We start from the raw sequence: 12,747 nt of genomic DNA on the forward strand, positions 1-12,747 counted from the left end.
CAATAATTTACAAGCTAACGAAATATTTCCAAAATAAAAAGTAAAAAAATCACACTGTCAAATTATCACTATTATGTACTACTGTTGTCAAAGGAAACGGAAATATCATACACACATAGACAAACACTCATGCTACAAAAGACAAACTTTCGCAACATCTACTTAAACTTAAGTGTTATTATACTCGCACTGGAGTGTGTCCGCATAGAATACACTTGCTTGAATATTCTTTTTCTTTTTTTATAATGGAACAAAAAAAAAAACAAACTTACTTGACAGTTTTCTTACGTTTTGCTTTTTATGGCATTATTGTTTTGCAAAGTTGCATTAAATATAAAAACAGATTTATTTTTTCTTTAAAAATACCCCAAAAAAAATACAATTTATGGTTATAAATTAGTACACACACATTAATTTCTAAAAGTCCAAATATAAAAAAATAATAAAGAGAATAAACTGAACATCCCAGCAAAAACTTCATTTACATGAAGTCTTCATCTAGTCAAATATAAATCTAAACATGAGCTCGCGAGTTCAACTCACTCTGCTGGTGCAGAATTTTTTTTTTCCAAATTACAATTAAACAGTGTGCAAAACTAATTTAAATAAAACTTAAACCGTTCAACATAAATTCTCAAAAATACGTAAATTCAATTATTGTACAAATTCATTAAACATTAAAATATTGACATATTACTCGGTGTTTATAAATGTAACCACTTTTTCCGGAAATCCTCGAATTAAAGATTTTATGGTGGCTTTTGGAAGAGTTGGCCCACTTACGCTTAAAATCGGACATGTCCTGGGATAACTTTCCTGTGTTCTAAAAACTAAAACTGCCCAATACCTTTCCACAGACCGAAGATCTGGATAATTTAGTGGATTTGCCTACCGTGCACGGTGGTCAATTCCGACAAAAAAGAAATTTGGTATTTGTATTAAGAATAACTTGATTTGTTATTTAATCGATGAATATTTCGGTGTTCAAATACAGGGTTTGGCCAAAAAAGCATGGACATTCTAAAATTATCAAATTATCAAACCGATTAATTTTAGACGGTTAACTGTTCGAATAATTTAAAACTGCCGATTTTCAAATAACAAATAAACCGATTAGTTTGTGACCTTTTTTTTAGCTCTTTAACATATTTTTTTGTATTTATTTTTCCATTTCAATACAAATACAAATTTCAATGAATCACTTACAAAATACTTTATTGTAGGACAATTTAAAATCGCTTACTTTTGGGACATCCCGAACAAAAATAGGTACCTTTTCTAGTTTTCAACTTATGTTGTAAGTAAAGCTTTTGCTGGGTATTGACAAATAAAAATAACAAATGAGAATAACGATTTGTGAGAAAATAATTTAAACATTTGAATTCATTACTTTCATAATAAATGTTTGTAATGAATCATAAGTTTATGTACGTTAGTAATCTTTACTAGTCTATTACTTAAAAAATGTACACAAAAATTAATTATGGCCTTAAGTGGATACCATGAATAATCTTACTATGCATACATATGTGTACCACCTGAAAGTGTTGGGTAAATAATAACAACTGTAAGTTGTTTTTAAAATAGTAAAATACTAAAATTTATGATTATTTATAACAAAGTTTTGTTCCAAACTAAAAAGAAACCAAATAAATCTGATTACAATGGAAAACAATATTAAATAATCTTGGGGAAAATAGTTTTGTTTAAGATTTTGTTAAGGTAATGGATGTGACCAACACTAGAAGAAAATTATAAACAGAATAAGTATTTCTTATCCGTATTCAGGTTTTTAAATAACTAATATCCTAATTACTAGTTCTCCGAATAATTTTTTTTTTTTATACAAAAAAAATTTATTTAAGCGGCTTGCTTAAATGTAGTTTAGTATTCTGGGGATCAAAATAAGAAACTTTTCCCGAGGAACCATACCTCTAAAATGAATTCTGGTGTTCTAAGTTCAAAGTTATATACATATGAATTCAAAAAATTTTCGATTTTCGCTAATTTTTTGGAAAAAAATGCTTTTTTTCTTTTTAAGTTTTTCCAAAAATATCTAAGAAGATGTATAAGGAATTTATACTTTTTGAAAAGCTGACTTTACATGAAATATTTTAAATGAAATTTATATATTTATAGAAGGAGCTATCGGACCACTCATCTACAGTGATCGTTTAGTTATTTAAATTTAGAATTATGAAAAATGTTTAACAATTTATTCGTTTTATTTGATTATTCTAAACAAAATCGTTCGAATTATTCGTTATTCGAAAATGGTAATTATTCGATTAATCGAACGATCATTACTCGAATAAATACCCTGTGGACTTTTGACAAAACAACTTAATTTTAAAATTTTGAATTGATGGATAATTATATTATTATTTGTTGTTAATAAGATAACAAAAACTGGTTCCGGAGATATGGCATTTAGCTTTACCAATATATCGCTCATTTGCTGCACCAACGTCATAATTCAAAAAAAGTCGTTTCGAGAAAACGGCTTTGAATGTTTTATGACATTTTACTATTTCTTAAATAAATTTTCAACAAATAATGCGATTTCAGAAATGAAATCTGATTTAAATAGTAGATATTAATATCTTTCTAATCTGTATTTAACCCAAATTTTTACTTGTCAAATATAAGAGAAAACATGAATTTTAATTTTGACGTTTACAACAAAAAACAATCTCATACAAAAAATAATTGACTTTCATTCCCTCCATTCTCCATATTATGATTTTTTTTTGTCAATTGAAAAATTATCAAACCATGCATTGTAATGTGTTATGTGTACAATGACATTCGGTTTTTCTAATTATAATGTTTCGATCGTCATTTTATTTGTGCGCTGACCATTCGATTTTTCACTTAATATACACCTGTATTGTATCATAGGTATGTGTTATTTTTGTTGTTGATTAAATTTTTGATTTACTAATGACATTCGGTCTCTATTATTGGAACTTTAAGCTTTTTTGCCTCTCGCTCGAATTTATTTCATTCATTCCCATTGTAGAATTAGCAAGGTACAATTGTTAGAAAGTATGCTCTCAATTATACATTCCCTATAACATCAAACAAAATAAAATTAAAAAATATAAAAAGGAAATGCCCAAAAAAAATAATTGAATTTAAATTTTTGTTACGAAAAAATTCAATTTCAACCATAAATTCATTAATAATTGAAGAAAAACTATATTTTATTAAATAAATGTGTACTAATTTCAATTAAAACGTTAAAAATTGATAAAATATCGCGGTAACAAATTGAAAAAAGGTAAGTAATTAAACACATAGTTTGACGTTTTAGGGTTGAATAATGAAAACTCTCTCTAATAATTGTACCTGGTAACTGATTGTACCATGATTCATTCCAATACTTTTTAGCCAAACTCATTTCATAATTTCCAAAAAATGTGCCCATCAACGCAATCAATTATCACATTCAAGAAAAGTTACCAGGTCCAGTGACATCCTACAAATCTGTTGATACCACAATGAAACAAGATGACGCAGTCAATTCCAGTGCGTCTAGCATTTGCCATGTCCATCAACAAGCCCAAGGACAAACGCTTCAAGTGTAAGGATTGAATCATGGGCCTCTAAATGTGGCCTGTTCAAGAGTTGGCAAAATTAGGTGGCATGTCTTCTGTATATATGAAACTTATTTGTGTTAAATTTTATTTGAATACCAACATTTTTAAGAAATCTATACTCGTTAAAATTATTTTCGGAGGTGGGCCCCATATGGGAGCAATGACTAATTATGGACCGATCGTTACAAAATTGTGTAGATATATAAATTGTTTTTGTTAAATTTAATTGGAATACCAACATTTCTAAGAGATTTATGCTAGTTAAAGTAATTTCGGAAGTGGGTCTTATATGGGACCTATGACTAATTATGGACCGATCAACACAAAATTTTGTGTTGCGAGTTAGGCTTATATAAAAATTATTTGTGATGAATTTGAGAGCATAACCATTTTCAGATAGGGCAATCGTATGGGGGCTATGATAAATAATGGACCAATTCTAACAAAATTCAATAGACTTCTTCCTTGCAATAGAAAAGCTTTTATTAAATTTTGACGAATTATCTTTGAAATTGCGAACTGTAGTTTGATTACAAGATTAGTGATCCTGATTACAGAAAGTGATCCTGAGCAGATTGGTATACTTTTAGGTGGGTGTTGGGACAATATTTTTCACGTTACGAACATCAGCACTGACCCAATATACCCTCCCCACTATTGTGGCGTAGGGTATACAAATTCTTGGACTTTTCATTCTTTATAGTGTAGTGAAGCACTAAAGACCCAACTTACGATTAGAGTGCAAAATTTATAGGCACTATATTATAGGCAAACCAACGATTCATCTTCAACCAGCTTGAAGGCAAAATAATATTTGTATACAGACAATAATCCAGCAGATAACTTTAGTAACATGCTAAACTCCTTTCAAACCAATTACACTCAGGTCTCGTTTTATGCGGATTCGAATTTATGCGATTTTTAAATAAATTTTTTTTTAGAATTTTAAAATTTTAGATGGTTTTTAAAACTTTTTTTTGTAATTCTTCATTTACATAACCGAGCTCTTAAGGGCCTTACCTTTTTACCATTTTTTAATTAAACCAATTTTGCGTCACTGATATAATGGTTATAGTTTCTTTTTTACAAAATCAAATTCTTAATATAGATTCAGATACGGAAAGAGAATTAAACTGACTGATCTGTTTTCCGGATATCAAGAGTTGCATAAGCAACTTAAAAATTTAAAATCGCAAAGTTTAATGACAAATTATTTTGCAAGAAAAGAAGCAATTGAAAAGAAACTAAATTAATTCTAGTGATGAAAATGATATTTTACCATATGATGACAATATGATTATATCATCTAGTGGTGAAAGTGACGTTGAACCAATTCCAAACCGATGCAGACAATTATTCAGAGATTCTGATTAATCATGCATATTTACAGAATTTCCTTAAAAAATGTGTTAGCTAATTTTTTGGATCATTTTCACTTTTTATATAATTATAAATATTTTTGTTTATTTTTTTTAACGTATTTTGTTTTTATTGTTTAAGTAAATTAAATAAATATATTTTTTGTTGATTTCTTTTATGCGATTTTGTTCTGATTTTTTAATTACGAACGAATCATTAGTTTTTATATGAAGCTAGAGTATCGTTTTATGCGAATTCAATTTATGCGATTTTTTTTGGAACGCATCTATCGCATAAAACGAGACCTGAGTGTAGTTGGTCTCATTTTACAAAAGAAATACAAGTGAAAGGAAACTACCTTAAGGTCTTATAGCAAAAAAAAAATCGATCGAGAAAAATCTATTACTGAACAAACTCAAAATGAAAACCAATATACACATACATACATATGGACACATCAACACGCACATATGTATATATAAAAGATAAACGGCTTAAGGTTTTAAGTTTCGTTCAGGAAAAAACGAGTAATAAAAGGGAATAAAAAGCACCTCATACTGAATGAATTTATATGTCTAAATACACATACATACCTGTTCTTCTTCCAGCTTACCGGTATTACTATCAATTTTGCCCATACATACGGCTGTACCACCTGCACAACCTAAACCATTTTTAGGCACTAATGGGCGGCAAACATTTAAGAAAAACTAGAAAAGTAGAGAAAAAAACCAAGAATAAAAAGAATAAAATTGTACTGGTTTTTGAAATTGAAATTTTGAAGCATAATTAAAAACAACTGACTGAGACTATACACCAGAGCTTCGAATTAATTAATTCACTAAAATCTTAATTCGGAATTAAAAAATGTTAACCTTTTATTGCATAAATCCATTCCCAACATCTAATTATTTAATGTATTGAATGATTGAATTTTTATTGAATCAAATCTAATACAAATTTAATTAATTTGAATAATTTTAATAGATTTGAATTGAACAATATTCATCATTTATTAGATTTTTAAATCTGTTTTGTAATAGATGTGTATTAAAGAAAATTTTAATGACTCAATAAGAAATTAATTCTACAAAGAATTAATACAATACATTTGAAATATAAAGGAATTAGGCCTATGAATTAATGCATAATGAATTCATTAACGGAATGGTTAAGAGTTAAATTTTACTTTGATTTCGAAAATGGAATTAAGAATTAATACTGTCAAACCTTTGCTATTTTCAAAGTCTGTCTTTGTTTGCCTCTCAACCATTAAATTTATTTAGTCTCACAGTTCTTTTTTTCTTCCACTGTCCATTACTCCAACGTACCTTAGTCGATTTGGGCACTTGTTGTGCAGTAATTCCAGTTGAGTCTATTTCAGCTTCATAGTTATCGGTTGTATTTATCAGTGGTGTTAAATCGATTACCTCCATATCGGACACATCTTCCGAGTGTTCTACATATACTTTGGCTTTGCATTCGATTTGTTCTTGGCAGGCCAACTCAGTTTGATAGTGTATTAAGAGTTGACAATGGGAATTTTCAATTATTTTTGGACCCATACTGTTGCTATTGTTATTGTTACTGGCAGTTTTGCCACCACCACCTTTGCTGCCATTGTTGGCACAGACAAATTCAATTTTTGTTGACCATTTTGTATTTTCTTTATCATTGCAAATGACGCCATTCTCATACAACAAATACGGAGCGCCAATTTGATTGATACGCAAATTTGTGTTGAAAATACCCATACCATTCGATTGATTATTAAATAGACAAGCTCCTGTAAATAGAAAATAAATATGTAATAGTAAAGTAAAATTTAAATATGTACTTAATTTAAAGAGGCCAAATTTTAAACCAAACGAATTAAAAAAAAAAACAAGTTAAATTTTATGTTTTATCAAATACAAATATAAACTTTTATCTTTTCCACTTATTACTTTTGGCCATTTCTTCTTTATGGATTTCAAGTTCATTGAAGTTTGAAATATATTCCACATAATCGCCATCAATTTGAAGAATTTATTTCAACAAAAACAAACAAAAGTACTCGTAAAAGGAGCAACTTTTTCTTAGAGCCAGTACAGACTGCATCTTAAATGCAATCAAGTAGAAAAATTAACTCAATAGTTTTGAAATCGTTTAAAACATATAAAACATGGCCAACAAACTTCAATACACTTAAATTTATCGAATTCCTATAATCGAAAGCACATTTACAGTAAAATATGAAAACAAAGGACTAAATAGTTTAAAATTAATTCTTAAATCTATGAAGTTTATCAGGTATGTACCCAGACAGAATTTACCCAGATTGAGAATTTTGGTAATGGCAACTAGTTAGCACATACATTATTTTGTAATGAGTGGCCGTTAACAAGCATATTACATTTGCATTTAAGTAAGTAGTTATAATAATAATAAAATAAGTATTTATACGTCAATTTCTGTGTAATGCAGAAGGTATGTGGTAGTCATGCTAAAGTAAGTTCTTGGTTTATTACCAAGTTTTTACAATATTTAACAATATAATCATGAGATGTTTACCAAAGTTTAAGATTATTCTATTCATTTTACGTATTCATGGATGTCATGAACCGATTTCAATATGCTTCAGGCTTGGGCCAAAACAGAGATTTCATCACATGATTTATTTTTAAAATTTCAACAACGTTTTCGTGTTTTAGTTAAGTTTGATAATATTGGGATTTTGAGATCTTAATCTGAAACATATGAAAAATAAATGTAGAAACTAGTTTCTTGTAAAATTTCCAGCGATGAAAATTTGAGATTTAAAATGTAAAACTCATATCTGTCGAATTAAATAAACAATTAGTTTCAAAAGAAAATATTTTCGTTATTTCACCAAAAAAAAAACTATAAGGATTTCCGTACTCTATGGACTTCATCAAAACAGAATTGCTACATGAGCACCCCTGTATATTATTTTTCTTCACTTTTGTAACACTGTGTTATTGTTGTAGCAAATATATATGGAAACAAATATTTAACCGAAAATGTCATTAAAAATTAAAAAAAAAACAATACAATAACATGGTCTCAACTTTACTATCGGTTTGATAACACAGGGCAACAAAATCGAAATAAAAATTTACAGGCTTTTTAAACCACTACACAATTTTGATGTATTGTGGTTCCAGTAGTACAATATCAATTTTAAATTTTATGGAGAAGTTTTTTAAAAAAAAATTTTTTGTAAAATTGTGAATTTTCTCCACATAATTTATGATAACTCAAAAAGGGTTAGTCCGATATTATTAAAATAAACCTAGAAAAGTTTAAATTTACATAACCTTTAATCCGTTTATACATATATTGCGTTTTAATCGGCTCAGTAGTTTCGAAGTTATAATAACAAATTGAAGCAATAAATATATTTTTTACGTGAAATTAGCTAATTTTTGTAAATAGCTAAAAAAAAACTCATGAGAAATCAAAACCGGCAGAAATTGTTCAGGTTTATTGCATTATCGCAAACCCACATGTAATAGGAACAAAATGAGATATCGATTATAAAAATCAATTGATTCTTTTCGAAAATATTATTTAAATTTTACTTTTTTGTTTGATATACATACATAAAATTGAGTAGTTAATGTTCTTATTTCGATTGATTGTATTTTGAAAACATTTTTCCCATGATATTTACAAATTTTCACATATATATTGCGTTTCAATCGGCTCAGTAGTTTCGGAGTTATATTAACAAATTGAAGCAAAACTATATTTTTTATGTGAAAATATCAAATTTTTTTGTTTTAAAAAATATCATGAAAAATCGAAAACGGCAGAAATTGTTTAGATTTATTGCTTTATCATAAAGCCACATGTAATAGGAACAAAATGAGATATCGATCATAAAAATTTATGGATTATTTTAGAATTTATTCACAATTAAATGAATTCTCTCATTTTCAAAAAATTGTATGTGCGTACAAGCGTGTACTTTGAGTGTACATTTTACATGTGTTTGTAATTTCTACATATTATGGATCATTATAGATAGCGGAGTCAATATAGCTATGTATGTCCATCTGTATGTTGAAATCAACTTTCTGCAGCCCCCAAATAACTTACATACTTGATTCATACCGCAATATATCCGCTATTGACCCAGTTCCGTTGCTATTTAAAATCTGAGCTGTGATATAAGGATGGCTATTTCCTTCCGAATTTTGATCTACATATATCTGGATTACTAAGTCATTAATATAGACAGTATGGATATCTAATGATAGATATTTCAAATTCCATTGCAACGATGTATATAAGGCCATAGTAAGTTGGACATACAATGGGTCAAAATCGTGAAAAATATTTTTTAAACCGAATTTTTTTTTCTCCAACAAAAATTTTTTTTTTTCACAAATATATTTTCCTAATAAATTTAAAAAATAAATTTGAAAAAATTAAAAAAATAATTTTTAAATTTTGTTACCTAAAAATATTTAAAATGTTTATTTAAGCTTATTTTATAGTTGCTTATATTTTTAATACTTATATGATTTTTTGAATACAGAGAATAATTTTAGATCTTCAGAGCATCAAAAATCCCATAAAGTGGCAAATAAGGTCCACCCAATGTGTATGTGGTTCCATATAGTCCTTTTAGTTTAGATTTCACTTTAAAAAAATTATTTACCAAACGGCATAATTCAAAAGAAATTTACTCTTTTAGCTAGATTACAAAGTGGCTAAAAATAAATGATTTTTATTGCTTAACAGATGAGTGATTTTATTAGAGCCCACCACACACTGACACTCCAACGAGGATAAGCAACAAAATTATATACGAGTTGTACAATGTACATATCGATATTCCACAATATCGTTACAAATCATAGTAAATGGTCTAAACTGTTTTAGTGACTGACCATTTTACTCGATAGTGTAGTTGTTGAGTCAACAACTGGCGACGGAACACGATGAAAACAATGGCAGGCTGGATGGCAACATAGACATTGTCATTTTGGTCAGGAATATGTATAAAAGGATTGTCCATATAGTAAAACACAACACGAATTGAACATCTGTGTACATTTGTAAGCACATAACAAACAACTACTACAAACCAAAAAATACACGTTGTTCATTTAAAGGACCTCATTCTGGCAGGATAATGATATCGAATGGATTTGTATGGATAAATTGTTTAAAAACGTGTTTAAATATTTGAAAAATTTATATAATTTTCAGCTACATAAATTTATAATTGGATTTAAATGGAATTGAAATTGACTTTATATAAACAAAAAACTATTGAACTGTAAGTATAATAAAATTGAGAATTTATAACTATTAATTATTTTTGAATGTATGTATTACATACATACATAAGAGTAGACTGGAGAAAAGAAAAATATTTAAATATAAAATAAATAAATATTAATATTAACAGTGTTTTGGTTTTATAGGAATAAAGAAGTGGCCACTCAAAATCGGTACCGATTAAAGCGAGCATAACTTTTAAATGAAACAACGTATGTTAACATTTTATACATGAAATTAAAGGTAATATATTAAGCTTATGTGTCTTTATTGCGAATAAATTTTCTGGCTTTTCTTCTTATGCCTCCCATTAATAGCTGACCATCTTTTCTTCCCACTTCTACCGTTATTCCAGCATATTTATTCCACTTTGTTCTCATCAAAATCTGGTTATTTACTGTACCTGCATTCTTTTTCAATTTACGTTGAACAATTGTCCAATATATCTCAATTGGATGAAAATTTGGGCAATGTGTTTAATTGATGTGTTTTGGTATAACATCAATATTATTCTCATTATACCACTTCATAGTTGTATTTGAGTAATGACAACTTTGCTAAAACTTTGTATCAGATGTGTGATGTCTTATAAATGACAGCAATCGCTTTTCCAAACTCTCTTTTTATATATAATTCTGAAAATTCTTTAAAAACATGTCTGAAAGCTTGACTCTTCAAACCGCAGCTGCGGATTGCCTGCAAAATTAATATTCAATTTTACGTATTCATATTTAAAGGCCACACAACCTCGAGCTGCAGAGACGTAAACTTTTTGATTTGATATCTGCCGAAAATCTTATAACCCGACAAAGTCGGATTTTCTAGATATTTGTGCACAATTTTGTCTCTAGCTTCTTTTTCCATTGTGTCTACTCTTTTTAAAACTAAACATAATGGCTTGCAATTCAATGTAGAATAACGGTAGATTTGTTGTTAAAAACGTTTGTAAATCTTTTTCCATTTTGATAACAGGGGGCGTTGTTATGATTACTACAGTACGTAATAGGGTATTCAATCGGTTGGTCGGTTAATTAATTTTGGTCGGTTAACTGTTCGAATAAATCAAAATTGCCGATTTTCAAATAACGCATAAACCGATTAATTTGTGTCGGTTAACCGATTAACCGAAATTTTTTTTTTTTGCACTTTAACATAATTTGTTTGTTTTTAATTTTCCATTTTAATTCAAATACAAATGTCAAAGTAAAATTACATATTTTTTCGAACATTCAAGAAGTATGTTTAGTGAGTATTATAATAACTGATATATTTAATTTACATGTAATTGTCGGATGAGAACATAATAATAGACGAAACTGGAGACACTACTAAAACGAGTTTTTTTCACAACTTATCGAAATTATTAAAAGTATTTAAAATCTAAAAAGTCCAAAAAGGACTCCAATGGTATGTATAATGGAGGATTTTATATGCTTAGAAAAAACTAAAAAAATAACTCAGATATTGGATATTCTTTATCATGCCTTACTTTCGATTTTTCCAACATCTACAATCAGCGAGAGAGTTTTTTTCCAAGTCGAGTTTTATTAAAACTAAAGAAAATTATTTACTTTTTATTGAATTGTTGTTTCGTTTATTTTTTATGTTTTTGTTCATTTTATTAATAAAATACTTAAATAAGTACAGAAAATTCATGATTTTTTTTTAAATAGAAATTATTCGGTTAATCGAATAATTTAAAATTAACCGATTATTAACCGATTAAATCTAAACCCCGATTAATTATTTGCTCGATTAACCGATTAAACCAGAAACCCGATTAATTGAATACCCTACCCTAGTACGTACCGATTTTAAGTGGCCACTTCTTTATGCACCAGTGTGCTTACACAAAAACATTACAACTCATTATTTTAACACGGCGATGTCATTGGAGGTATGTCCTTTCCACAATGTTATAATGTTATAAGTGAAACATTTAAAGTAGTATTTAGAACAAAATTCTTCAAAACATTTATTTCTAAGCCACAGTAGTGTTTGCATTTCGATATTCCCTTTATAATTATGTTATTAATTTTATCCAAACGGATGCTGACTACTACATATTTTCGACAACAATTCGATGGACCGAATATAGTTGCGAATATAATCATCTAAATTCAAAATAGTGTAAATCATAGCAGATCTTTCGAAACAACAACCATCCTCGAACTCAAAAAAAACGTAACACACGTTTTTCCTTAAAACTTTTAACTCAAGTATTATTTGATTTTTTTGATCAAGTAACCTTTGAAAAGTATGTCAGTTTTTCATTTTGACACCATACGGTGTCACTTTTTTTTGACACCGTACGTTTACAATTTGTAAACAAACGGGTACGAATTGACAACGCAATGTTGTTAAATTATTCGCTAACGCATCTCAACATGAGTTGCTCTGCTTTGTTTTTATAAGTGAGTTTTAATTTTATTTACATTAAAAATTTTGAATAAATATAATGGATGAAAGTGAAGTAAATAAATGGTTTAAA

The 12,747-nt window shown here is 28.1% G+C and overlaps 1 protein-coding gene across 1 annotated transcript in view; it reads right to left on the bottom strand.

The window, feature by feature from the left end:
* Positions 1–12,747, bottom strand: part of Lerp (lysosomal enzyme receptor protein) — a 263,489-nt gene that overhangs the window by 188,287 nt on the left and 62,455 nt on the right. Inside the window, exons 9-10 of the mRNA XM_065515622.1 lie at positions 6,293–6,747; positions 5,555–5,671 (exon numbers count right to left, since the gene is read on the bottom strand). Coding sequence (XP_065371694.1) covers positions 5,555–5,671; positions 6,293–6,747 — 572 coding nt within the window. The remainder of the gene's footprint in view (positions 1–5,554; positions 5,672–6,292; positions 6,748–12,747) is intronic.

Source organism: Calliphora vicina, chromosome 1 (assembly GCF_958450345.1).
Source record: "Calliphora vicina chromosome 1, idCalVici1.1, whole genome shotgun sequence".
NCBI classification, from domain to species: Eukaryota; Metazoa; Arthropoda; class Insecta; order Diptera; family Calliphoridae; genus Calliphora; species Calliphora vicina.